At 58.4% G+C, this 21,193-nt stretch overlaps 3 protein-coding genes across 8 annotated transcripts in view; 2 read left to right on the forward strand and 1 right to left on the reverse strand.

Moving 5' to 3' along the window:
- The window catches only part of RUBCN (rubicon autophagy regulator), a 29,413-nt gene extending 21,799 nt beyond the window's left edge, over nt 1-7,614 (forward strand). For all 5 annotated transcript variants that reach the window (XM_064385583.1, XM_064385581.1, XM_064385582.1 and 2 more), the window contains 9 exons: nt 711-771; nt 1,301-1,433; nt 1,757-1,902; nt 2,218-2,282; nt 2,820-3,058; nt 3,476-3,537; nt 3,714-3,867; nt 4,239-4,332; nt 5,087-7,614. In XM_064385583.1, coding sequence (XP_064241653.1) covers nt 711-771; nt 1,301-1,433; nt 1,757-1,902; nt 2,218-2,282; nt 2,820-3,058; nt 3,476-3,537; nt 3,714-3,867; nt 4,239-4,332; nt 5,087-5,250 — 1,118 coding nt within the window. In that variant the 3' untranslated portion in view covers nt 5,251-7,614. The remainder of the gene's footprint in view (nt 1-710; nt 772-1,300; nt 1,434-1,756; nt 1,903-2,217; nt 2,283-2,819; nt 3,059-3,475; nt 3,538-3,713; nt 3,868-4,238; nt 4,333-5,086) is intronic.
- Nucleotides 6,203-11,638, reverse strand: LOC135278789 (deoxyribodipyrimidine photo-lyase-like). The gene is made up of 10 exons (XM_064385584.1): nt 11,579-11,638; nt 11,087-11,349; nt 10,776-10,921; nt 10,453-10,635; nt 10,134-10,292; nt 9,621-9,819; nt 9,379-9,531; nt 9,004-9,125; nt 8,745-8,904; nt 6,203-8,568 (listed from the first exon to the last, which is right to left on the reverse strand). The coding sequence occupies exons 2-10, from the start codon at nt 11,316-11,318 to the stop codon at nt 8,417-8,419; spliced, it is 1,506 nt and encodes a 501-aa protein (XP_064241654.1). The 5' UTR covers nt 11,319-11,349; nt 11,579-11,638; the 3' UTR covers nt 6,203-8,416.
- A 2,673-nt stretch (nt 11,639-14,311) lies between these two features.
- On the forward strand, nt 14,312-19,171 carry LOC135278791 (mucin-2-like). Of its 2 annotated transcripts, none has more exons than XM_064385587.1 (5): nt 14,312-14,849; nt 17,372-17,755; nt 17,954-18,073; nt 18,361-18,446; nt 18,662-19,171. In XM_064385587.1, the coding sequence occupies exons 1-5, from the start codon at nt 14,468-14,470 to the stop codon at nt 18,734-18,736; spliced, it is 1,047 nt and encodes a 348-aa protein (XP_064241657.1). In that variant the 5' UTR covers nt 14,312-14,467; the 3' UTR covers nt 18,737-19,171. The 2 variants fall into 2 exon arrangements, with proteins under 2 accessions (XP_064241657.1, XP_064241658.1); XM_064385588.1 differs by lacking the exon at nt 14,312-14,849 and adding an exon at nt 15,632-16,229.
- Nucleotides 19,172-21,193: the final 2,022 nt, after the last annotated feature.

The raw sequence follows: 21,193 nt of genomic DNA on the forward strand, positions 1-21,193 counted from the left end.
GGTACCACTGGGTACTGCCTGGTACCCGAGCTGTGGGGCAGCCCAGGGCTCTTTGGGAGTTGATTGAGGGCTGCAGAGAGCAGGACTGCAGTGTCCTGCACCTTATCTTGGATCCTTCCCTCCTCAGGAGATGAGTCTGTGACCTCTGCAGAGGGCTGGCCTCATGGCTGCTGGCCCTGTCTCTGCAGGGGTGCTGATGTGTGTGGGCAGTGCTGGGCACAGGCTGCCAGCCCTGTGCAGTCACTGACAAACTGTGGCATGGCCCATGTCTGATCTTACAGGTTACACTCAAGTAGAGAGAAGGGCTCTGCATCCCATTGCTAATCCCTTCCAGCATCTATACTGTGTGTAGAGAGCTACTAAACCTTCTTGCTAACCCTGCAGTCCTGCTCTCCAGGCTCCTGTGTGTGTTCTATTTCAGGCCATGTTACTGCTAGGACTTGGTGTGTGATCTGTACCAGCAGACACTTGTCTCCCCCAAACTTCAGGCTGCCTGTTCACAGCACCCCACCCTGCCTTTCCCTGGTAGTTCTGAGAGCTGACTGATTAGCCTGCACCCCTCCTTGCTGCTCAGTGCCACTGGTAGAAGTTGATGCTGTAGTTCACGTGCTTTTGAACAGCTTGATGAGTTTTACCTTGAAGCTTTGGTTTGAAATGAGTGCATCCCCAGCCCTGTCCCATCTGTTCCACCTTGTCTGTTTGTGATTCAGATGCAGATATCAAGAGGAACCCAGACTCCAGCAGGAAGTCCTTTCTCTCCTCGGACTCCATGTATGTCTTCAACCTCATGGTGACACATCTTGGTACCATGTTCACTTTCCTGCCCAGCTCTGCTTTTCCATGTGCATCAATTTCTGTTTTACACTGGAGTAGATATCCCTCCCTCCTCCTTCCCTCCCTCTTCTGTGGGGACCCCTTTGCTTTGTGTGGTGAAATCCAAAGCTGTGTCCATGGTTGGCAGCTGCATGGGTAGGTTCATACTGGGAGAGCAGTTGTTTCTGACTTACACAGGCACTGGCTGTCACTTTGCAGCTTTGCCTGTGAACAGGCCTAGGTTTTGCCAAGTGAGTTAAGTTTTGCATGCTCTTCTGAACAGTTGTTGTGCCATTAGCCAGCTTTGCTTGGGGACATCTACAAAGACAGAAATCAATCATGTGTATTCATTTTAAGCCTGTGTAGCAGTGCAGAATTAAGGTACCAGAGTTGAAGGGAGGATCTGTGACTTGAACTGGGACTGGCAGGGGGCTGCAAGGAGGACACAGCTGTGACATCCAGTACTAACAATTCCTCTGCTGTCTAGATCCCACTCCTTCCTCAATTCAAACTCAGCGGAGGCAGTGGCCATGGGCTTGCTGAAGCAGTTTGAGGGCATGCAGCTCCCAGCTGCCTCTGAATTGGAGTGGCTGGTCCCTGAGCATGACGCCCCACAGAAGGTAAGGCTGTGAGTTCCTGTCACTGGTTGCATTTGATCTTCCCTGACCCCCTGGCTTCAGGGCACTGCTGAGGGGGCTTTGTTTGTCCTGGTGCTCTCTTTGTGGAGCTTGGGAAGGGGTTTATCTGGGCTTTGGAGATGGTTGCAGCCCCCTACAGCAGTGTCCAGATCCCTGGGGGACAGTCCTTCAGCCCCTAATTCAGCTGGAGGGGTGACTTGGTGCCTGGCAGTTTTCCGGAGGGCTGCAGTTGCAGGTTTCTGGCAGTCCAGCCAGGTGCACTGCCTACAAGATAGGGATCTGACCCTCTTGCCTGCCTCTCCCAGCTGCTGCCCATCCCTGACTCTCTGCCTATCTCTCCTGATGATGGAGAGCACGCCGACATCTACAAGCTGAGGATTCGTGTGCGCGGAAACCTGGAGTGGGCCCCGCCGCGACCGCAGATCATCTTCAATGTTCACCTAGCCCCAGCGTAAGGACCCGTGTGGCTGGGGGCTCTCAGGGCATCCCTTTCCATCCCTTTCCATCCCTTTTCCACCCACACAAAGGTTGCTTATCCTCTGGTTGCTGGGGTTTCCCTGCTCTGTGCCTGGTAAATCCATGGTGGTCACCAGTGTGAGGTGGAGGCAGTGCCTGGGGTTAGTGCCTTTGGTGTGACCCAGTTCATAGTGGGGCTTTTTCCCTTGGGTTGGCCATATAAACCTCCCAGGCCTGTGCTGGTACCCATCTTCTGGTGCCAGGTAGCACCAGGGCTGGGTCATGCATGTTGTCTTTTGTCTCTGGGCAGGAGAAAGGTGGCTGTGGCCAAGCAGAATTACCGGTGTGCAGGCTGTGGCATCCGGACTGATCCTGGTGAGTGCTGGGAGCCTGACCTGAGCTGTAGAGTGCTGGGGAAGGACCTGCAAACAAGTGGGAAGATGCTGAGTGAGTGGGTGGTGGTAGAGCTCAGCATAAGGACCCTGGAGCAGTGCTACACTGCCTTTGCCAGCTCTGCCTGCACATTGGTGTGCACCATCCACAGAGGAGCCTTCTCTTCTAGGAGGTCACAGAGCTGGTGGAGGCAAAGAGCAGCCAGCTCATCCTTTAGAGGGCATTTCAGATATTGACTCTTGTAAGGCAAAGTCTTATGTTGGGTCTTCAAGCTCCCAGCAAGTTCTGCAGCTGCAGAGCTCTTCCATGAATATGTAGGTAGATGTGGTTGCACGAGACTGGACTATTGGCCCCAAAGGCTTTGCAGTCAGAGGGTGCTTGCAGACCCCAGTACTGAGCACTCTGGGCTGGCTGAGATGCCAGCAAGGCAGAGTTCCTTGCTTGTGGGGAATGCTGAGTTGGGAGTGCAGCAGAGGCCGTGCCTGGGCTGACCCTGCCTGTCTGCCTGGGTTTGGCCAGATTACATCAAGAGGCTGAGGTACTGCGAGTACCTGGGCAAGTATTTCTGCCAGTGCTGCCACGAGAACGCCCAGACCGTCATCCCCAGCCGCATCCTGCGCAAGTGGGACTTCAGCAAGTACTACGTGAGCAACTTCTCCAAAGACCTGCTGAGCAAGATATGGAGTGACCCTCTCTTCAACGTGCAAGCTATCAATCCTGCCCTGTACCAGAAAGTGAAGGCTCTCAACCAAGTGAGGGTAAGACCCTTTCCATACCTTCCTGAGTGGAGTTTGAGTGAGGTGGGATGGCAGTCATCTGTAAACTGTATTTCAGGGAAGCTGGGGAAAAGCAGATCTTTCTGTTTTGGAGGCTTAAAACCTCATCACTGTATTTCTGTTCACCTTTTCTGATTTCTTCAGTGGCATAGGAATGTCAAATTCATAGGAAAATCAAATAGGAATTTCTGGCTGGTATCCATCTGAGCTTCAGTTTATCTCCTGGAGCACATGACAATGGTTGTGCTTGCCTTGCCCTGTGTGATGTAAACACTTTGGAAACAGGGGAGCAGCAGCTGAGGAGCAGTAGTTATTTCAGCAGCACAGGGAATGGGGCAGACCTGCTTGGCTGAGGACCATGCTCTGTTTACTGATTCTTTGTGCCCCCTTCCTCTCCAGCTGCTGCGGATCCAGCTTTTCCACATGAAGAACATGTTCAAGACATGCCGGCTAGCTAAAGAGTGAGTCCTGCTGTCCTGCTGCTGTCCCCAGGCAATTTGCACTGGGAGTCTGTGCAGCTTGTGCATTGAGCTCTGGGGAGAGGGGTGGCTGGAGGGGAAGAGAAAGCATGAGGAGTGAAGGGAGGGGTCTTACTGGAGTTACTTTGCTCTGAGCTCTGGTTTCTCTGTCCTTGCAGCCTCCTGGACTCCTTTGACACAGTGCCTGGCCACTTGACAGAGGATTTGCACCTCTACTCACTGAATGACTTTAGTGCCATCAAGAAAGGGGACCTGATGCCTCGCCTGACAGAGCTCCTGAAGGCAGGCAGCCTGCACATTGACAAGTGCATGGTAAGGCCTCCTCTCCTGCCTCCTGCATGGCTCTGGACCCTTTGGAGCAGGCTTTGCTGCAAAGATAACTGATGGGGAGGCTTTGGTGTGCAGAACAGCCACCAGATTAACCGATTCAATGCTAAATCTTCCTGCCTGCTTCACAGAGCTCCTCCTACTCAGCACAAATGGGATATTTGTTACCCTATTTTGGCTCTCCTCTGCCCCTGACAGGTGGATTCAGCCTTCCTGTGCTCCATGGTGGGGAAGGGCTGTCCCACCAGGTTAGAGCAGGACACTGTGGCCCACTGTCCTGCTCTACTCTACCTTCTGTCCTACTTGCCAGGAAGATGAGCATTTAGCTGCTTTTTCCTCATCTTTTCTTCTTCCAGCTGTGCCAAGCCAAAGGTTTCATCTGTGAGTTCTGCCAGAATGAGGATGACATCATCTTCCCCTTTGAGCTCAACAAGTGCAGGACGTGTGAAGGTGAGATATTGGGGAAAAACAGAGAGGGGACAAACCCTGGGGCCACCAAGGTCCGCTTCCACTTTGAGTGGCATTTGTGCTAGCAAGAGGTACAGAGCTGCAGCCAGACAGACCAGAGTGCCCCTATGCATGGCCTGTGTCTGCAATGTTACAACAGCAGCAGATCATCGTTGTCACAGTGTTTGCTGGCGTGGTAAAGCAAACCTGACCACGCTCTGTGCTGCCTGCCCTGGCAGCTGTGGGCTGTCACTGCAGTGAGTGGGTGTGTGGGGGGCCTGGTTCCCTCCTGCTGCACTCACAGGACAGGCTGCAGCCTGCACACAGCTTCCCTGCTCTGCTTGGATGGCTGGAGCTGAGCTTGCAGAGCAGAGAGAGCCTGAAGGCTTTATCTCTGTGCCCTTCCTGCCTGCTAAGAAATCCCTAGGCCCCTTCAGGGGACATCCTTGATAATGCCCAGTATTAATGGCTGAGTAGAGCTTGGCCCTACGTCTTGGGACCAGCCTCTGAACTGGCATCAAATGGCTCCTGACAACATGCAAGCCTTGGTTTGGCAGGTGCAGTGCCAGAGAAAATGTGGGGCAAAGTCACTGTTTCCTTGGTGTATCAGGAAAGCTTGGGGAGGGACCTTGTGCAGAGCAGAAATCCTCCCTCCTGTGCTTCCAAAGCTTCATGAGCTAGTGCAGGGAATCCGGGGTGTGGAGTGTCAGGCAGTCTGTCAGCCTGTAGCAGCACTCAGCCTTGCTCTCCCCCACAGAGTGCAAAGCCTGCTACCACAAATCCTGCTTCAAATGCAGCCGCTGTCCGCGGTGCGAGCGCCTGGAAGCCCGCAGAGCGCTGCTGGCCAGGCAGAGCAGGGAGCCCTGCAGCTCGGACCACGACGAGGAGCTGGAGCCGCCGGAGGCAGTGGCAGCCACATGAGTGTGTTGCAGCCAAGGAGCAGATCATGGGTTTGTTTATTTATGTGCATGGCCTTCATCACCAGAGACTGAGCCACACGGACTGGGGATGAGGAGTGTTGGGAGGCCTGGAGCACTGTCTTGAAGGGATTTCTTTTCCCACATCCAGGACTGCTGGGCTGGGAAAGGAGCATATTCCACTGTGTGGATCTGCTCCAGGTACCACTGCCACTCCCTGATGCCTGTGCTTGGGGGGAGGCAGCTGCTCCTGCCTGTCCTGCAGGCAGAACAGGGACCTTTTCTGAGCAGTTGTTCATGCTGGACCCAGCAGGGCTGTGCTGTCCATCCCTGTGCCCTGCTCTGAGCTGAGCAGGGTCCCCTGAAGGGTCAGCACTTGCTGCTCATCAGCTGTATACTAGGAAGCTCTGGTTACATCTGCTCCTTGGAGGAGGGAATCAGGTCTCAGTCCTGTGATCCTCCATTCTGCTGCTGGGGGTTGTGTGCATGGAGGGAGGGTGGGGTCTGGGGTTGGTTGTATATTTAACAGCTCCCTTTCTCAAATGTGCTGTGGGACACTTTTGGAGAGCAGTTGCTCTGACTCCAGAATCAGAGCAGAGGATGTGGCAATTATGAAAATGCCAGATTTCCCTGTGCTGCAGAGGGACATTGCCCCTGGAGCAGCTGCACAAGTGGATGTGCTGGTGGACTTTGGGCAGGCAGATCCCCATGGCTCCATAGAAATCTGCCTCCATGGGATGTGGTGAGGCTTCTGACTGTACTTCCTCCTCATGCTGCCAATCTATCCTACCAGGGAGATATGTCCTCCTTTAAGGATGACATGGGACCTTACTCTGGTGGCACCAGAACCTGCCTTGTGTGGAGTTGCCTCTGCCTGACACCTGTCAGGATGCAGGTGAAGGCTCGTCCCTCCAGCTGCATCCCCAAGCCTCTGTTTAGTTGATTTGTTGTTTTGGTTTTTTTTTTTTAATCTGCTGGACTTGGTTTTATTTTTTTAATGTGGTTGTTTGTATTTTTAACTGTGTGTTCCCCTCAAGGAGGTGCTGCTTGAAATGCCTTCTTAGGGGGCATGTGATCTACTTGGGACTCACCAGTATAAAATCTCCAGGATTATCCTGCTCCTGGTTCCTCACCCCTGGATGGAGCTCGTCCCCTCTCCCAGCAGGATCTCCTGCTTCCCTGGGGGGAGGAAGGGTCCCTGAGCCAGGCAAAGCTTTGAAGCTTCCCAGCTGTGCTGTGGTGGGATGGTCAGGCAGCCTGCTTGCAACAGGGATACCCAGGGGAGAGGGCTTTGGCACTGGGGTGCTGCCAAGGACTGGTTCCTCACTGATGCACTTGTGTCACCTGCCACAAGTGACAGCTCTGCGGGGTCAGGGTCAGACCCAGTGGGACAAGGTGAGCTCTGTGCCCAGCTGAGGAGGTGCCTCTGCATCGTGGGGCATGTCCAGCACCACCTCAGCACAGGTGCATGTGGGCTGCTAGGAAAGATGGTGTGGCCTGTGTACGTGCAAGGAGGGTGCTGAGGGACAGAGAGCAGTGCACTGGCAGGAGGCCTCAAGGGCAGTGGCTCTTTCAGCACATGCCCTGATTCGAGGCTGGGATGTGACCCCTCCTGGGCTCTCCCTGTGGGGGTGGCAGGGTTGGGGAGAGGGGAAGAGGCTGGGTCCAGGACATGTGGCTGCAAACCTTGCTGTGAGGGCTGGGCTGCTGCATCTCTCCCCTGCCTGCAGCATCCTGACCAAGTCCTGAAAGCAAGGTTCAGCTCCCCACTTGCTCCCCTGGGGTTTTTGCTGCCTTGTGTCTTGCTTCTGCTTTTTTTCCCCAGAAGAGCAGCTGCTCTTCTGCTCACTCTGTCTCTGCAAGCCCTGGGGCTGCCAGATGCTGGTCTGCCTTGGTCTTGCCTGTCCTCAAGCCAAGCCCTCCTGCTGTTGCTTGGATCTTGGACCCCCTTCCCTGGAGTTGCCTCAGCAGCACACCTCCATCCACCCTATTTTGTTTGAAGCACTTTAATGGCATGGGACAGCAGCTGAGAGGCTGCCCAGCTCCCTTTCTAGAAGCACTGAGTACTTTTTGAGAAGAGGGGAGGAATTCTGGCTTAGTTATGGTTTCCACCCTCCACCATGGACTGTGTGTGGAAGCAGCAGGACTCCCAAACCTGGCACAGGTCTCCAGGGCAAGACTGTGCCCAGCACTGACCCTGCTGCCCAGCACTGACCACTACAGCTAACACTGGAACTGGCCACGACAGGGAGCTCTGGGAGGGAGAGCTGGGGCTGCCCTGGCTGTCAACTGGAGCCCTCACAATGGGATTGTTATTGCACAGCACAGCAATTAAAATGCCGTCCTTAATAAACAACATTCATAAGGAGTCGGGTTGTGTTGTGACATTGTTTCAGGTGGGGTGATGGTGTGTATTCCACCTCGAGGTGATGGGGCAGGCAGGGAGCAATGGAAGGGACAGCTCATGTAGCTGGTGATGCAGTCACTGGGAGGGGGTTTTTGTCACTGCCCCTTGACTAATTAGTCTGGTTTGTGGCCTGCCCCTGCAAACTGCCCACTGGACTCAGGGTACAAGGTACAAGGGCTCTGTAATGTCAGTCCCCTTCCAGAGCCTGCCTTTGCTGCTGGCACAGGGGCACAGGGCCTGGCCTTGGCTGCCCTGTCCTTGCTTGCATTTCCATTCCACACCACCAAACTCTGTTCACAGCAGTGTTGTGCTTCTCCCCATAAACACCATCAACACAGGTGATAGAAACTGTAAACTTTAAAACAACTGTTGAAAGATGACAGCCCAGCACTGGCTCCACAAAGAGCCTCTTCCTGGGGGCTTTTTCCTAGGAACACCCTGTTCAGCCCAAATCTCAGCTGTGGTTACCAGCAACAATGCTGACCTGGGCTACTCCTGAGGTTGTAGAAAGGTTTCTGGCAGGCACAGGCAGGCCGAGGATGGGCTCTCACAGCTGTCAGCAAACTTGTGGCAGCAGAAGGGCTCCAGCAGCTGCCCTAGTGTGGCAACTCGAGAGATGGCAAAGATGAGCAGAACCCTGGAGCTTGCTGCTGGAAGGAGCCCTCGGTAACAAAGAGCCCTTCAACATCCCAGGGTGATCCCTGCTCTGGGTGATCCCTGCAAGCTGGCAGCCTGGCAAAGGCACATCTGCCAGGGCAGAGGGTCACTGGGAGGGTGTGGGCGCGTAGCGACGCTCGAACTGCTCCACGTCGAACTTGCGCTTGCAGCCGGCGTAGTTCATGTAGCGAATCTTGCCGAAGATGGGCCGCTCCGCCCAGCCCTGGTCGTGGATGCCACAGATGGACCACAGGCAGCCTGCCGGGCACAGGGACACCAGCCTCAGCTCTGCCCCTCGCTCGGAGGCACCCACAGAGCAAGTGGGGTGGGAGTGCCAAGCAGAATGGGCTGGAGTTGCCTGCAGAGAGCCCCCCCTGCAGCCTTGGCCATCAGAGCTAAGGCCTCCCACCCCGTGCCCCCATCCTGCAGCTTGCCTACGTATCCATTGGGGTCCCTCCCGTCCAGCTCGTAGCGGTCGTTGAGGTAGATGGCAAACTGCAGGGCCTCCTCAGGGGAGCGCGTCCACTCCAGGATCTTCTTGGCCCAGTACATCCGCAGGAAGCCGTGCATCTTGCCCTCCTGGACCATCTGCAGCTGCAGGGAGGGGACAGCCGTAAAGGTCAGTACAAGGCAGGTCACCTCTGCGCCTCAGAAAAAAGCTCAGCATTGTGTGGGGAAGATGTAGGGCAGTACCTGGGCAGCGTTCCAGAGCGGGTCATGTGTGGTCCCCTGCTCCAGCTCCTGCAGGCTGTACAGATAAGGCCTCTTGTCCTTGGCATGGAGATTCAGGGTGGTTTGTGCCCAGTCATACGCACCTGTGAGCAAGAGATGAGGACCAACACTGAGCAACCTGTTCTGCAGGGTCCTGAGAACCAGGCTACTGAGGACACTGTGCCCTGGAGGCACCAGTCTTGAAGAGGGCACTCGTCAGCTTCTGTCCTACCTCCAAAAGAGACAGAATGTTGGGACATTAGTGCCCCCAGAGCCCTTCTCTTAGCAGAACTGAGATTGCCAGGTTGGAGTGACCAGCTGGGTAGCCAGCACGGCCCACGTGCCCCAGGATTTTACCCTGCACACTGTCGTAGTTCTCATTGTAGTAGCAGAAGTTTTCAGCCAGCTCCCGCCGCACCACAGCCTCCTCCACGAATGCATCCACCGAGTCCTTGAAATTGCGCCGGTGCTTCTGCACCTCCAGGATGGCTCTTTGCGTGGAAACCTGGCCTGGGGACATGGGGAAGCACCAAGTCAGGCTGCTGGTCCAAGCCACAATGCTCAGTCCTGCCGCAGAGTGGGAAGCCTGGGACACTCACCGAAGTGAAGCCACGGGGACAGGTTGCTGAGAGCCGCCTTGTTGGGATCATTCCTGTGGCTGCTGAAGGATTTCAGCCGCTCTGCAATGAAGGATTTCAGCACAGCCATGCCTGCAGCTGTGCCAGGGGTTGCCCACTCCACCTCCTTCACAGTGTGGTCCACCTGCAAGCTAGAATAACAGGCCTCCCAAGCAATGGGCTGGGTGGCAACCAAGCAGTGAGTGCATCTGCAGAAACCTTTCAGCAAGGGCTACCCTGAATGTTATGACCCCAACCAGCAAAGTCCCTAATCCTCCTCCTCTTGCATGCCCCTCTTCTTGGCACAGATTTGGGAATTGAATGAATGAGGTGAGAACCTCCCTTTCCCCAGGGCATCCTCACACACATCATCTGTGTGTGACCTCAGGCAGGTCACTGTCCTCATTCCCTGCCAACCCCTCCCAGGATCACAAAGGACTTATGAAACACTCTGAGACCAGCCCAGGAATGGGTCTGAGTGTCTCCTGCAGGTACCTCTGCTGGGCAGGAGGGCGGATGTGGGTGACGAACAACAGGGGGAAACTCGGTGAGGAACTCGGGGAGCTGAGCGTGGATCTTGCCCCGGATGGTCCTGGCGCTGTACTCCTGCTTGGGGGAGGCGACCCAGCAGGGCACGATGTTGTGGGCATCAACCTGGGAGCCAAGCCATGGAGAAGGGTGTGAGAAGCAAACAATCCTGACAACGTGACACGCGTGCTCTCTGCTCAAGTCACTCCGGTGCGCAAGACATGGGACACAAGTTTGTCCCACATCTCACCAGCCAGTTTTCCATTCCCAGAGTGCTGGCACCCACCTGTGCAAATGGCACATCCTCTGGCAACCGTTCTCTGACGTCCTCCACCCACTGCCGGGGGAGGCGGAGGGGACTGAAGTCTGTCACCAGCCCACCCACGCCATGCTCCGTCACAAACGTGGGCAGCACATCCTTGGCATAGCCCAGCAGCAAGTGGAAGGAGATGTTCAGCTCTGCACACTCCTGCAGTGACAGGGAAATGGCTGTGGGACAGTTCATGGCTCTGCAACCCCACCCAGCCACCATCTGCTGAAGGGATGGATCTGCCTCCTCCCTTCCCCATTCGCCCTGTCCCACCCAGCACGGACATCCCCTGGCTGTACCTCTGCTACCTCCTGCAGGCCCCTCAGCATGAACCTGTAGTGGCGGATGGTGGCCTCCAGAAATTTGGGCACCAAGCAGAAGCAGACATGCAGAGGCAGCTCCTGTTTGAGGGCCAGGCGCTGGGCGTAGAGGAAAGCCCAGTTATCTGGGGGAAAGTCCACAGGGCAGCGTCAGGAGGGCGCTTCACTGACAGGATGGGGTTTCACAGGAAGTTTCCCCCCCCCCGCTTTGGGGCCAGCACCAAAGTTATCGAAGGAGGGGACCAGCGCTTTTACCACCCAGGGAGCCCCTTCCACCAGCCGGTTCGCACCTTGCACTCGCTGATCCCGGCACATCCAGTAAAGGATGCACCGGGCATCATCCTTCAGGTCCGAGCCCTGCGAGACAAGGCGAACCCGCTTCTTGTTGTACTTGAACTCTCGGACGGACGGGGCCGCCCTCCGACGGGCTTCCTCCACCGCCTGCTCTCCCTCCGTCCTCCTCCGCGACCCGCGCGGCTCCTCCGCGGCCTCGGCCCCGCGCTTCGCTCGTCCCCGCCGCATCCTCAGCGCGGCCCGGAGCAGCGTGGCGGCGCTGCCGGAGGACAACAGGCCGCACTGAGCTCCTGCCCTTCCCTGCGAGCCCCGGGCCGCCCGCACAGCCCGGGGGATGCGCGTCCCCCGCCCAGCCCGGCCCTCGGGAACCGGGGAACAACGGTGCTACGGCCCCCGGCCCCATCCGCTCCGGGGGTGGGGGTCCGGGTCCGGGTCCGGGTCCGGGTCCGGGTCCGGGTCCGGGTCCCGGTCCCGATCCCGATCCCTACCTGGCAGGCACGCGGCCCGGCTGTTACACAAGCCGTGGGCGGTGCCAAGGCCGTGCCCGGGGCGGGGCCGTGCCCGGGGCGGGGCCGTGCCCGGGGCGGGGCCGTGCCCGGGGCGGGGCCGTGCCCGGGGCGGGGCCGTGCCCGGGCCCGCCCCGCCCTGCCGCAGGTGCTGCTCGCATGGCCCCGGCGCGCCCGAGGCGCAGCACCTGCCCCGGGAGGGGTCAGTGCCCGCGGGTGCCTCCCCTCCCTCCGCCCGGGAACAAGGAAGCAGCTCCAAGTACCTTCAGCCATCGCTCCGCAGCGTAGTTCCTCACTGGCACCTTCCCCAGGCCCTGTGTCCTCAGGTCGCTCAGCTTGCAAGGTGTTGGGGTCTGGTTCTGGCCATGACTCGGGGCACGGGAGGGTTGCCCCTGCTGCTGCTGAGCCTTGCTGTGCTGGATCTCTCGCTGGGTAAGGGCTGAGCGGTGTGTGGAGCTATCCATGGGGCGGGGGGTGAGTGAGGAGCGTCGTTCTCCAGGGGGGTGGGTGGCCCTGGGGTGGCTTCACTCACAGAGGTGAAGCCCTTTGGGTGTTCTTTGCTCTCCAACATCCCTGTCCTAGTGAGCAAACAGGGCAGTGCTTTATGGAACACAAGCAACAAGCTCTATTTCTTTTGCCTCTGTTGTGTCTCCATCGGGGAAGAGAAGACCTTAGGGTCAGCTAGACCCCCTTGCTGAGCCTTGGTCCTTGCTGGGCTCATTGCCTTGCTACAACCTGCCCAGTAGCACCAAATGGCCCTGCCCGGATGACAACCTCACTGGGAGGTACTAGGCCTGGAGACCTTCAAATGCCATCCCAACATTTGCACTTGATGCAAAGTAAGAGCAGTCTTGAGTGGAGCACTGGGAATAAACCTGCAGCTTGTACCTCCTGAGAGCCTTGAACTGCAGCTGTAGACCCCCTCCTGCTGCACCCCTCAACTCCCTCCCAGAGCTTTTGTGGGCTGCAACAGGCTCTCATGGACATGCCCTGAGCTGCAAGCTGGGATTTGTTCCTTTGTGGGGCTAGTTCCGCAAAACATTTCCCCATTGCCATTATTTACACCCAGTGCTATCAGTTCCTGACTATCTGCAGCAGAGAGGGTTTGTTTAAACTGCTGCTGCTGCACTTCCAGACTGTCTCACGGTCACCAGTTCCTGCTTGGCTCTTCCTGTCAGACGGGTTTGTCTGACTTCCTCCAGGCATGGGTGAAGGTGGTGGAATGGGTCTTAGGACTGGCACCTAGAGGAGTTTCTGCCCTGAAACCAGCAATGGCCATGGCTTGTTCCTGCTTTGCCAAGTTGGGGATTTATGTGGTCAGCCTGGCTGATTGTCACGTTGCTATTCAGGGAATCCACGTGCTTGATCCATGCAGGACAGGGAATCCCCACTCCTGATGATCCATGGCTGATGCAAGACTTGGGCAGTTCATGGTGGTAGTAATATTGCACCATCCCCAGCACAGCCTGTCACTGCCAGCCCTTGTGTGCTGTCTCCTGCCTCTTTGCAGGGACCACTGTTAAAGATATGACAAGCCCTGCACCCCTGACTCTCCCAACCTCCTTGCCGCCCACAGAGACCATGGCCCCACTGCCCAACACCAGCTCAAGCACTGCAGCCACCTTCCCTTCCTCTCGTCCTGCAACCTCCACCCCAGAGATGCCAATGGATGCCTTCACATCCAGTGCTTCTACAGCTCAGCAGAGCAGCCTGGCAGCCACCAACATCACCACACCACAGGCACGGGGCAGCACAGCTGACAGCACTCCTGTGTCACCTGGGCTGGGATCCAGCACCAGCAGTGCCCCAGCAGGGCTGGGATCCAGCACCAGCAGTGCCCCAGCAGGGCTGGGATCCAGCACCACCTCAGCAGGGCTGGGATCCAGCACCAGCAGTGCCCCAGCAGGGCTGGGATCCAGCACCAGCAGTGCCCCAGCAGGGCTGGGATCCAGCACCAGCAGTGCCCCAGCAGGGCTGGGATCCAGCACCAGCAGTGCCCCAGCAGGGCTGGGATCCAGCACCAGCAGTGCCCCAGCAGGGCTGGGATCCAGCACCAGCAGTGCCCCAGCAGGGCTGGGATCCAGCACCAGCAGTGCCCCAGCAGGCACCAGCACCACCCCAGCAGGGCTGGGATCCAGCACCAGCAGTGCCCCAGCAGGGCTGGGATCCAGCACCACCTCAGCAGGGCTGGGATCCAGCACCCCTCCAGCAGGGCTGGGATCCAGCACCAGCACCACCTCAGCAGGGCTGGGATCCAGCACCAGCAGTGCCCCAGCAGGGCTGGGATCCAGCACCAGCAGTGCCCCAGCAGGGCTGGGATCCAGCACCAGCAGTGCCCCAGCAGGGCTGGGATCCAGCACCAGCAGTGCCCCAGCAGGGCTGGGATCCAGCACCAGCAGTGCCCCAGCAGGGCTGGGATCCAGCACCAGCAGTGCCCCAGCAGGGCTGGGATCCAGCACCAGCAGTGCCCCAGCAGGGCTGGGATCCACCACCAGCAGTGCCCCAGCAGGCACCAGCACCACCCCAGCAGGGCTGGGATCCAGCACCAGCAGTGCCCCAGCAGGGCTGGGATCCAGCACCACCTCAGCAGGGCTGGGATCCAGCACCCCTCCAGCAGGGCTGGGATCCAGCACCAGCACCACCTCAGCAGGGCTGGGATCCAGCACCAGCAGTGCCCCAGCAGGGCTGGGATCCAGCACCAGCAGTGCCCCAGCAGGCACCAGCACCACCCCAGCAGGGCTGGGATCCAGCACCAGCACCACCTCAGCAGGGCTGGGATCCAGCACCAGCAGTGCCCCAGCAGGGCTGGGATCCAGCACCACCTCAGCAGGGCTGGGATCCAGCAGCACCAGCACACCAACTCCAACCTCCATGGCCGTGACACCCAGCAGTGACAAGACTACCACTTTCACATCTGTGGGAACCAGCACAGACCTGGCTGTCAGCTCAGTTGGAACTGAAATGACCATGCTGCCTCCCTCCACCTCTACTCTTCTCTCCTCCACCGGGGTGGGCACCACACTTGGCACCAGCACCCACCGAGAGTCAGCCATGACCACACTGCTTGGCAGCACATCCCCTGGGACCAGCACCACCTCTTCTTCCACCACCCCAGAAGTGACAGACACTTCAGATGGGCCCTTGACGACCCCATCAGACACCATGACCTCCCTTTTTACCACCACGGAGGTCCCTGGGACCACCCCTGCTACTTCCACCCTGACAGAACCAGAGACCCCCAGTGACACTGCAGGTGAGTGCAGCTACAGGGCACCCGGAGGGCAGGATCAGGGTGGCAAATCCCCATGGAATCTCCCAACTTGCTCAGCCAAGCACTTGGCTTCTTCCCCCAGGGGCCACCCGGTCTCCAGGCTCTGCAGGCCAGTGGCTGGGTCCCAGGCTGGGGACCTGTGTGACAGTACTGCCATGTGGCTGTGCCCCCAGCACTGAGCCTGTGTGTACACCTCCCCCAGAGGATCTGTGTACCCCTGCAGTCCCCTGGCAGTGCTGCTTACTGGGCACCTGTGTCCTGTCAGTGTGGCTGTCTCCTGGTGGCTCTTTGGAGGAGCCTTGATCCTGGGGCTGCAGATGTACCCTGGTGACAGCCCACCCTGTGCACCTCAGCCAGGACAGGGACACTGTACCCTGCCCCGGTACCCCTGGCCGTGCACGTGTTCCTGGTGTCCCTGTACCCCAGCAGAGCTGGTGTATCCTCACAGAGTGCCTCACCCTGGCCCCGTGCCTGCTGTGAGAGCGCCTCATCACGGTGCCAGCACCCTGGTGATGGCCTCAGTGTGCCTGTGCCCTGGCAGTGCCCCCATGCAGCTGCTCACAGAGGGTGGCTGTGCCCTGACAGTCCTCCAGCACGCCTGCCTGCCTGCCTGGGGAGTGCTGGCACCTCCGAGTGCTCTTGTCCCTGACCCTGAGAAGAAGGAAGCAGCCGCAGCTGTGAGCAGCACGCTTGGGCCGCGATATGCTGTGACACGGGGAAGTGATGCCTGCACAGACAGCCCAGGGGACAAGCCCTCAGCCTGGGCACGCCCTTCCTGAGCGCTGCCTGTTCTCCTGGCCGGTTCCTCGCGCTCAGACGGAGCTGGCTGTTGTCTCCTGAGGGCGTTGGTGCTGGGAGACACCACCAAACATCACCCCTGTGGCGAAGTGCGGGGCTCCGGGCAGCCTGGAGCATTCCTGGGCTTTTTTCTGTTGTCACCCTCCCCACAGCAGGCAGAGGACGGCCACAGGAGCCAGGTCTGTAGTGGTGGTGGCCTTGGTGGCCTGTCCTGCCCGCTTTTTGTGGCTGCTCTGGGTCCAGCTGTGCGGTTGATGTTGGCTGGGCATTGCGCCAGGCCCTGGGAGTGTCCGTGTCAGGTGGAACCCCCTGCCTTGCTGCCAGCACCTGGAGGGTAAAGGGACCCACCTGGATGCTCCTCCTCTGCGGGGTGAAGGAGACCTGGAAACCGCAGTGCTGGGGCTGTGGGGAGCACTCAGAGCGGTGCCTGCGGGGGTTTGTCAGCTCCTGCTCGCCTGGACATGGCTGGGCAGAGAGGAGGGCTGGCCCTGCCCCTGCTCTGGCCCCTGCTGCTGCTGCTGCTGCTGAGCCTCACCTGCCTCTCCGTGCTGCACCTGGCTCTGGGTAAGGGCTGCGTGGGCTGCAGTGCTCTCTGCAGGGTGGAGGGTGAGCGGGGAGCATCGTTCCCCAGGGTGGAGGGGTGGCCCCTGTGGGGTGCAGGGGGGTGGAGTGCTGTGGGGCTGTGTCCTGCTTCTTAACTGGGAAGCAGAGGTGGGCTTGCTGCTCCTCCTTTTGTGAGGATGAGGCCCTTCTGTGCAGATGCTCACCTGGCAAGGGCTAGGGTCAGACCTTTGTCCTTCTCTGTATTTTTATTTAACCAGCTGCAGTGTGCAGAAAGGGCCTGGCTGCCTGGGGTTTTGGAAGTTTCTGGCTGGCTTGGCTGAATGCAGATAGCAGCTTGTGGTTTAGTTTCCCATCTCATGCAAGCAGAGCCCCAGACTCACTGGGTTTATGCTGGCATCACTGGGGCATCCAGTCTGGAATCCCAAAGCCACCACCTCACAGACAACCCTTGACAAAGGTCCAGGTAGCCAGGGTGTCCTACGTATTCTTTGGAGAGGGTTACAGATCCCTGGGCTTTCCTGGGGACAGCACACAGACCATAGTGGAAGAGAGGACAGCCCTCCTGTGCCCCACCCCCTCCCTCCCAGAGCTTCTGTGGGTCACAGCACGTCTGCTCATCCTGAGCTGCAACCTGGGATTTGTTCCTTTGTGGGGCTGCTTCCCCCGCTGCCATTATTTACACCCAGTGCTATCAGTTCCTGACTATCTGCAGCAGAGAGGGTTTGTTTAAACTGCTGCTGCTGCACTTCCAGACTGTCTCACGGTCACCAGTTCCTGCTTGGCTCTTCCTGTCAGACGGGTTTGTCTGACTTCCTCCAGGCATGGGTGAAGGTGGTGGAATGGGTCTTAGGACTGGCACCTAGAGGAGTTTCTGCCCTGAAACCAGCAATGGCCATGGCTTGTTCCTGCTTTGCCAGGCAGGGGATTTGTGTGGTCAGCCTGGCTGGTACCCATTGAAGAGATCTGTGTGTGTGATCCATGCAGGACAGTGAACTCCCCCTCCCAGTGCTCCAGGGCTGGTGCAGCTCTGAGCTCCTTGGGGAGCTCCCTGTGGGGGTGATGCTGCACCATGCCCAGCGCAGCCATGGACTCAGCCCTTCACCACCAACCCTTGTGCATCTCATTGTCCCAACTCTTTGCAGAGACCACTGCCATGGGGGTGACAGCGACTGTGTCCCCAGCTGTCCCTACCTCCTCAACACCCATGGAGAGCTCAACGCTGCTGCCTACCACTGACTCCACCACCACAGCCGCCCTCCTTTCCTCCAGCCCTGAAACAGAGGCCTCCACCCCAGGGGAGTCCAGCACATCCACAGAGACTGGCAACACCTCACCTCCCACTGTGCTTCCTCCCATCACAACTACAGAAGATTCATCTGAATCTACAGAAAAGACCTTGGCAACCCTGGCAGACACCACAGCCAGCCCTGTTACCAGCACATCAGACCCCATGAGCACTCCCTCTTCAGGCTACCCAGACAGGACCACTCCTGACATCTTCCCCTCAACTGTGGAGTCCACTCCAGGTACCCTGACAGCATCTGGGACCCCCAGTGCAGCTGGGTGGGTTCAGCTGGGGGGCACCTGAAGGCAGGGACATGGTCAGGGTGACAAATCCCCATAGGAATTTCATGTACTTGGGTGACTTCACCTGGGCCTGTCCCCAGCTGCAGGAGCCTCCTGTGTCATTGCAGACAGCACTAACCTAACATTGCTTTGCCCAGGCACTGAGCCCTCTTCCCCTGCCACCAGCTCAGCCCAGACCTCAGAGACTACAGCCCTCAGCACGCCTACAGACCTGCCCACGCTGCCGCCAGCCTGCCCCTCTGGCTCACCCAACACCAGTAAGTGCAGGGCAGTGGCCATCAGCACCCCCAGCATCGGTGCTTGGGGCCAGGGCAGGGGGTCCTGGAGCCCCACTCCTCTTGCTGTGCTCTCAGTGTGGAGGTGCTGATGCTTTGGGGTTTGCTGTGCAGCGAGGGGCTTGTTCTGGAGTGTAGTGTGTCCATGACCAGTTAACCTGGGAGGACATTCCATGTCTGTGACAGCAACCCTGGGGAGACACCCCCAGGCCCTCTGGCACAGCCCAGGGCGCAAGGGCAATAACCAGAGTCCTGTTTTTAATCCCCAGGTGCGTCCCACCTCTTTCTGTCGCTGCAGCTAAGCACCCCTCTGGACCTGGGGAACACCACGGTGCAGGAGCTGGTGTTGGCCAAGGTGAGGTGTGCAGGAGGAGATTCTGCATCTGCCAGCTGTGGTTCACTCATATGGGGAGGGGAATGGCTGCATCTTGCATTGAATGTCATCCAGAGCCCTTTCAGATGGAGGGCAGACCCTCCTCTGGCTGCCATGGTCCAGGATCAGGCCCTTTCTGTGGGGACAGAGGGTAGGAAGGTCTCTGGCACAGTTTGATGGCTGTTCTTTCCCCCCAGCTCCGTGAGGACCTGCAGACAGCATTCCCATGTGCTGGCCTGTCGCTGGCATGGCGAGGGAAGAGGAGGACTTGACTGCTGCTCCTCACCTGGCCTGCTCCTGCCTGGACTGCTCCCAGCTCCTCACTCCGTGGTGCTGCAGGCCCCTGGGGAATCCCATACAGCTCCTCTTGAACCTGGGGCTCCTGTCCTTCACTCTGTACCCCCAGTCCCCTCCTGACCCTTCCACAGCCTGTCTGAAGAGCCTGAGCCCTCCCACCACCCTGCTCCAGACCTGGTTCCCCCTCCAGCTCTGCTGGGGACAGGGAGAAGGGGACCCCACGGGACTGGGCTTTTCGTGTGGGACTGAGCTGGCTCAGCCATCAAAGCCACCCTGGGGACAGGGGAATGAGAAGAAGGAGACCTGAAGCCCCCAGTACTGCTGTGCCCAAGGCTCACCTGTGGTATTGCTGACAGAGGAGAGCACCCATGCTGGGCAGTAAATAGGAATTCCATGTTTTCTCTGTTGAAGTGATGACTTCTTTATTTTCCAAGTTGTCTTTCCCAATTTTCAGCTTTGCCATCTGTTGGAGGTACCGGTGAGGAAAACTGAGTCCCCAGAGCTTTGCGTAGAGAGACAGGCTCAGTGCTGTCCCCTCCCACCAGGGGCTGCTGCAGACATTCCCAAGGCACCCCGGCAGACTGGTGGTCTGTGCTTTGGAGCTCTGCCCCATAACACCCCACAGCTACAGGGGCAGCACTGTGGGGCTGTGGAAATCCCGTGGGCTGTGCTCCTTCCCTGTTTTTTCCAGTCCCCAACTAAGGAGACGGCTGCAACATCTGTCCCCCTGCAGCAAAGTAATTTATTAACTGATTAATTAGCCAGATAAAATCCAACTGAAGCAATTATTAGCCTTAGCAAGCCACCTCGCCTGGAGATTGAAAACTGAAATAATTAGCAGAATGGCCTTGTTGCGTGTCAGGGGTTGTTTTTGGCTGAGCCCTGCTTCTCACTGGCAGCCCTCACTGCCCAGGGAGGGCTGGGAGGGGGCGTGTGGGGCTGTGGGATCCCTAACCTGGGGACTTCTCTCAGGCTGCCTGGACTGTCAGCTGGCTGGGAAGGAGCCAGCAGCTGGACAGGATGGGGAGAGACACTGTGGGATCACCCAGCTGCCTGCCAGTTCACAGGGCCTGGGAGAGGCTGGGCTGGGGCTGGAGGCTGTGCCCAGGCAGCTTGTCAGGATGCTCCCCTTGCATTCCAGGGTGGCCCCTTTGCTCTTTAGGATGCTGCCTGGCTTTTGTGGGATTGTTGGACCCGTTGAGACTGAGAGAGGTCCCTTGGCAGCTGGGCAAGGAGCTGGGGAGCAGGGCAAAGCCTGGTGGAAGGAGTCCCTGTGCTGGCTGCCTGGTGGGGTGCTGGGAAAGAAATCCTTGTGGTCTGCCTACGCCTTGGAGCTGGGCCAAGAGTCCTCCCACGTCGCGTCCCACTGGGCTGTTTTCTCCGGCTGTTGAATCCATAACTTCAGACCCCAGGACATGGCCGGGTGCCAAGGCCGGGGTAATGGAGCCAAACTGCGTCACAAAGGGAGGAAAAGGTCCTGAAGTGCTGGGATGAAAAGGTGACCAGGGTACTCACTGTTCCCTGCTGGCACAGCCGCCTTCCACCGCTATCGTGGCTGGGGGCCCTGGGGGAGGAGATGCTCTGGTCCCCTCTGCCACCAGCCTGGGAGGGAGAAGAGGGGCACAGAGGGAGGATGTGGCTCCCTTGGAGTGTTGTCCCTGCCCAGTGGTGGCACAGAGCTCTGACAAGCCCCCAGCACTGCCCATACGCTCTGTGCCTGCTGTCCTTGAGGTGCCACCTTCACCCCATGGCTGCTGGCCTGCCACTGCCCACTGCCCAGAGGGGCTTGGGAGGCTGCATCCAAGCCCTGCTGCTTTCCCACTCCACAGCAGAGTTCTCAGCCTCTTTGCTGTAATACACTCCAATCTTTCAGCATTGTCCAAAGGAACAAATCTCGTGCCCAACATGACTGTCACCTTTGGAGGACCTGGCAGCATCACGGGGCATCTCTCAAGACCCTTATGACTCAGGTGTCCCTTCAGTGTCCCCCTTCCCTTCACCCCTGCTGATGGCTGTAGCCCAGCTCCCACTCTGGCAGGAGGGTGTTGCAACACACCCAGCATGCCAAGTCATCCAGAACCCGTGGGGTTGATGGATAACCTGGTTTCCCCCATTGCCACCCCTGAGCCCTCTCCCAGTGCCCTTGCCAGGAGGCTGGAGGGGAGCCAGTAGGAGATGCTGTGTTCTCCACAGGACTGGAACAACCAGCCCATTAATTCCAGGAAAGCTGATAAGGCACTGTGCTGGGCCATGCTCTGCCATGCTGGGTGGTGCAGAGCCCCTGGCTGCTGGGATTTATGGAATTGCCCCCTGGCTACAGGCTCCTGAAGGGCTCCAGTGCCCACGTGATGCTTTGGTCTTTGGTAACAGCAGATTAATGACTTTTACAGGAACCAGTGCTTTTCCAGGACCTTGGTCTCAGACACAGCAAA

The sequence above is a fragment of the Passer domesticus genome, chromosome 11 (genome assembly GCF_036417665.1).
Source record: "Passer domesticus isolate bPasDom1 chromosome 11, bPasDom1.hap1, whole genome shotgun sequence".
Lineage (NCBI taxonomy): Eukaryota > Metazoa > Chordata > Aves > Passeriformes > Passeridae > Passer > Passer domesticus.